The sequence below is a fragment of the Neomonachus schauinslandi genome, unplaced genomic scaffold, assembly GCF_002201575.2.
Source record: "Neomonachus schauinslandi unplaced genomic scaffold, ASM220157v2 HiC_scaffold_4465, whole genome shotgun sequence".
In the NCBI taxonomy this organism is placed as follows: Eukaryota; Metazoa; Chordata; class Mammalia; order Carnivora; family Phocidae; genus Neomonachus; species Neomonachus schauinslandi.
In genome coordinates this window covers 1-2507 of record NW_025413153.1, presented here as the reverse complement: position 1 = coordinate 2507, position 2507 = coordinate 1, and the positions used below count along the sequence as shown (strand labels likewise).

General features: G+C 63.6%; 1 protein-coding gene and 1 long non-coding RNA gene across 2 annotated transcripts; both read right to left on the bottom strand.

Moving 5' to 3' along the window:
* Positions 1–130: 130 nt before the first annotated feature.
* On the bottom strand, positions 131–1713 carry LOC110582753 (plexin-A3-like; the record flags this gene model as incomplete). The annotated part of the gene is made up of 4 exons (XM_021692782.1): positions 1463–1713; positions 990–1159; positions 435–647; positions 131–281 (listed from the first exon to the last, which is right to left on the bottom strand). Coding segments are annotated over exons 1-4 (672 nt in total), but the record flags the coding sequence as incomplete, so codon positions are not given.
* Positions 1714–1840: 127 nt separating this feature from the next.
* LOC110582746 lies at positions 1841–2507 on the bottom strand. Its single transcript, XR_002480464.2, has 3 exons — positions 2408–2507; positions 2144–2247; positions 1841–1937 (listed from the first exon to the last, which is right to left on the bottom strand). It is a non-coding gene; the product is annotated as an uncharacterized LOC110582746 (long non-coding RNA).

The following is a 2507-nucleotide window of genomic DNA, read 5'->3' as shown; positions in this document are numbered from 1 at the left end:
ATAGGCCCTATGCCTCCTCTGTCCCCTCTGGCACCCTGGAGCACCCTTCGCCCTCACGGAGCCCCCTGCCTTTGCCACCGAGTGCATGGTCAGGGCCTAACAACTGGGGGCCTGTGGGACTGGCACGCACCTCCTGGCGGTACTTGGTGACATAGAAGTAGAGCTCACTGAGCGCACTTAAGATGTTGAAGTCACTGGCATGGAGACGGGACTGCTCTACCAGGTAGGCATCCATGTCCTGGTCGCTAATGGACGCCATCTTTGCAATGTCCCGGTAGTACCTGTTGGAACTCTGAGTCGGTCATAAAGGCAGGTGCCACCAAAACCCCTGCCCCGGCTCTCAGGCCATTCTCTGGGCCTTTTTCCTAAAGCTGCCACGGCCAGGGCGGGCGGGGGGACGGGGTGGAGGAAAGCAGGCTCCCTGGGCTGCACACCTCTCCACCCAGCTCTTGTAGTTGGGGATGTCCTTGGCATAGAGCAGCTTGTTGGACGGTGAGTCCTTGCCCAGGCGATGCTCAGACGTGGAGCAGGAGTCCATGAAAGTCTGGGCCACCACTGACAGGCAGGCGTCCGTGATGCTGCTCTTGTGAATGTCGAACACGAACTGTGGGTTCTTGATCACGTTCACCCAGAAGCGCAGGGGCAGACTGAGCAGAGGAACGGGCACCTGAGGCTCCCCCCTGCTCCCTGCTCTGCTCCCCGTCCGGCCTGTGCACATCTCGCCCAAAGACAGCCGGGGTGACATACTGAGCTTAATGGTATTTTCTTTAACTTTCTGCCAGCCTTCGTGTAGTGAGAAATACGAGTCCTCACCGCATCGGTGCTGCATGGCGGCCCCGCGACCAGCGTCCCCCACGCCCAGCAGAGCCCATGTCCGGACACACACTCGCCCCCAGTCCCCCCCGACTCGGTGGCCATGGTGCAGCCCCCATCCGTTGCCCTCCCCGCGCGGCCCCCTCCGTGCACCCGGCCCCAGCACCAGGCGGTACCAGTTGCTCTTCCAGGTGTGGCGTACGTCGGGGTCACTGATCTGGCGCTGGTCGGCCTGTTCGTCCAGGAAGTCGAACATGTACTTGATGGCCAGGGGCAGGGCTGATCCCCGGTGGGCCGTGCTGAACACAGTCTCAAAGAGGTCGTCCACAAACTTCTGCAGCGTGCCCTGTGGGGGCTCGGCAAGAGCACAGGCCGTGAGGGGGCCAGGCCGGGATGACCCCACAGCACAACAGGGGGACGGGGGGTAGGCAGTGGGCAGGGCTTCCCTGCAGGGACCTCGCCCGAGACAGGCCCAGCGTCAGCCTCAGCCCCAGGCTGGGAGTTCCTGAAGCAAAGGCCTTGAGAAAGGCCCGCTGGATGTGAACGATCCCGCGGCCTCCCCCCAGGGCAGGCCAGGCCCAGCACAGGGCCAAGGCCAGGCTAGAAGTTGTCTGTGCTGAGGCCGGAGTGGCTCAGGGCAGCCGCACACCTTGGTGGCCAGCAGTCGCGTCAGGTAGATCTCTGAGACCATCTTGCTGCCACGGTCCCCCTCACGGTGGTCGGCGTGGTCGTGGTTCTTCACCAGGTGCCACAGCTTGGTGCCAGTTTCCTGGTCGGGCGTGATCATGGGTGCCCGAGAACGGAGGCTGTCGGGGCTACTGGCCGTGCGCAGCAAGCTCTCTGGGGCCGAGGACAGGTATGCCCCTCAGGCCAGTGGGGCCAGGCCAGCCATCACCACGGCTCTTGCCCCACTCTGTTCCAGGAGCCCAGCAGGCGAAGGGTGGGGGGGCCTGCCTGCTCTCACTGGCCCACCCCCACCTCTAGGAGGCCTCCCAAGGGCAAAGGCCACCACACTGAAGGCACCTACCGTAGCGGCTGAGGGAGCGAGTGAAGGTGAAGGAGTTGGCCATGTTGTAGGCGGACACTTGTTTGGGCACCAGCGCCACCAAGGAACCATCTGTCACCTGGAAACCCCGGAGGTGGAGGGCGGCAGTGCAAGAGGAGGCTGAGGAGCCAAGGGGCCGGAGGCACCGCCAACCCCGACCCTGAGGAGGGACCGGGAACGCAGGGGCAAGAGAAGGGAGAAGCCAGCGCCCCAGCTCCTGTGTCCTCAGGGCAGGGCCGTGGCTCCTCGGTGGCCCTGGGGATGAGTAGGCCCCCAGCCCCTCACCTGGTAGTGGGCCAGTGAGTTGACCCTTTTCCAGTCACACTCGATCTTGGTGGTGACATCTTCATCCTGGAGGATGATGCGGGCCATGCGGCCCTGACGCCATTCTGCAGGCCACACACACACAGCCCTTGAGGTCCTGCTCGGAGCCCCCCAGTCCCTGGACCCGCTCCCCTCAGAGGACAGAGCCCAAGTGGGGGTGTGAATGCCAGCCAATGTAATGTGGCCACAGGGTGGGGGCCAGGAGGAAAGGAAAGGGCAGGTCACCTAGGTCCATGTCCTCAGCTTTGGGGCGCTGGGAGTATGGGATGCCCTTGTACACAGCATCCAGCAGCTTATCTTTGGCTTGGGTGATGCTGTCACAGTT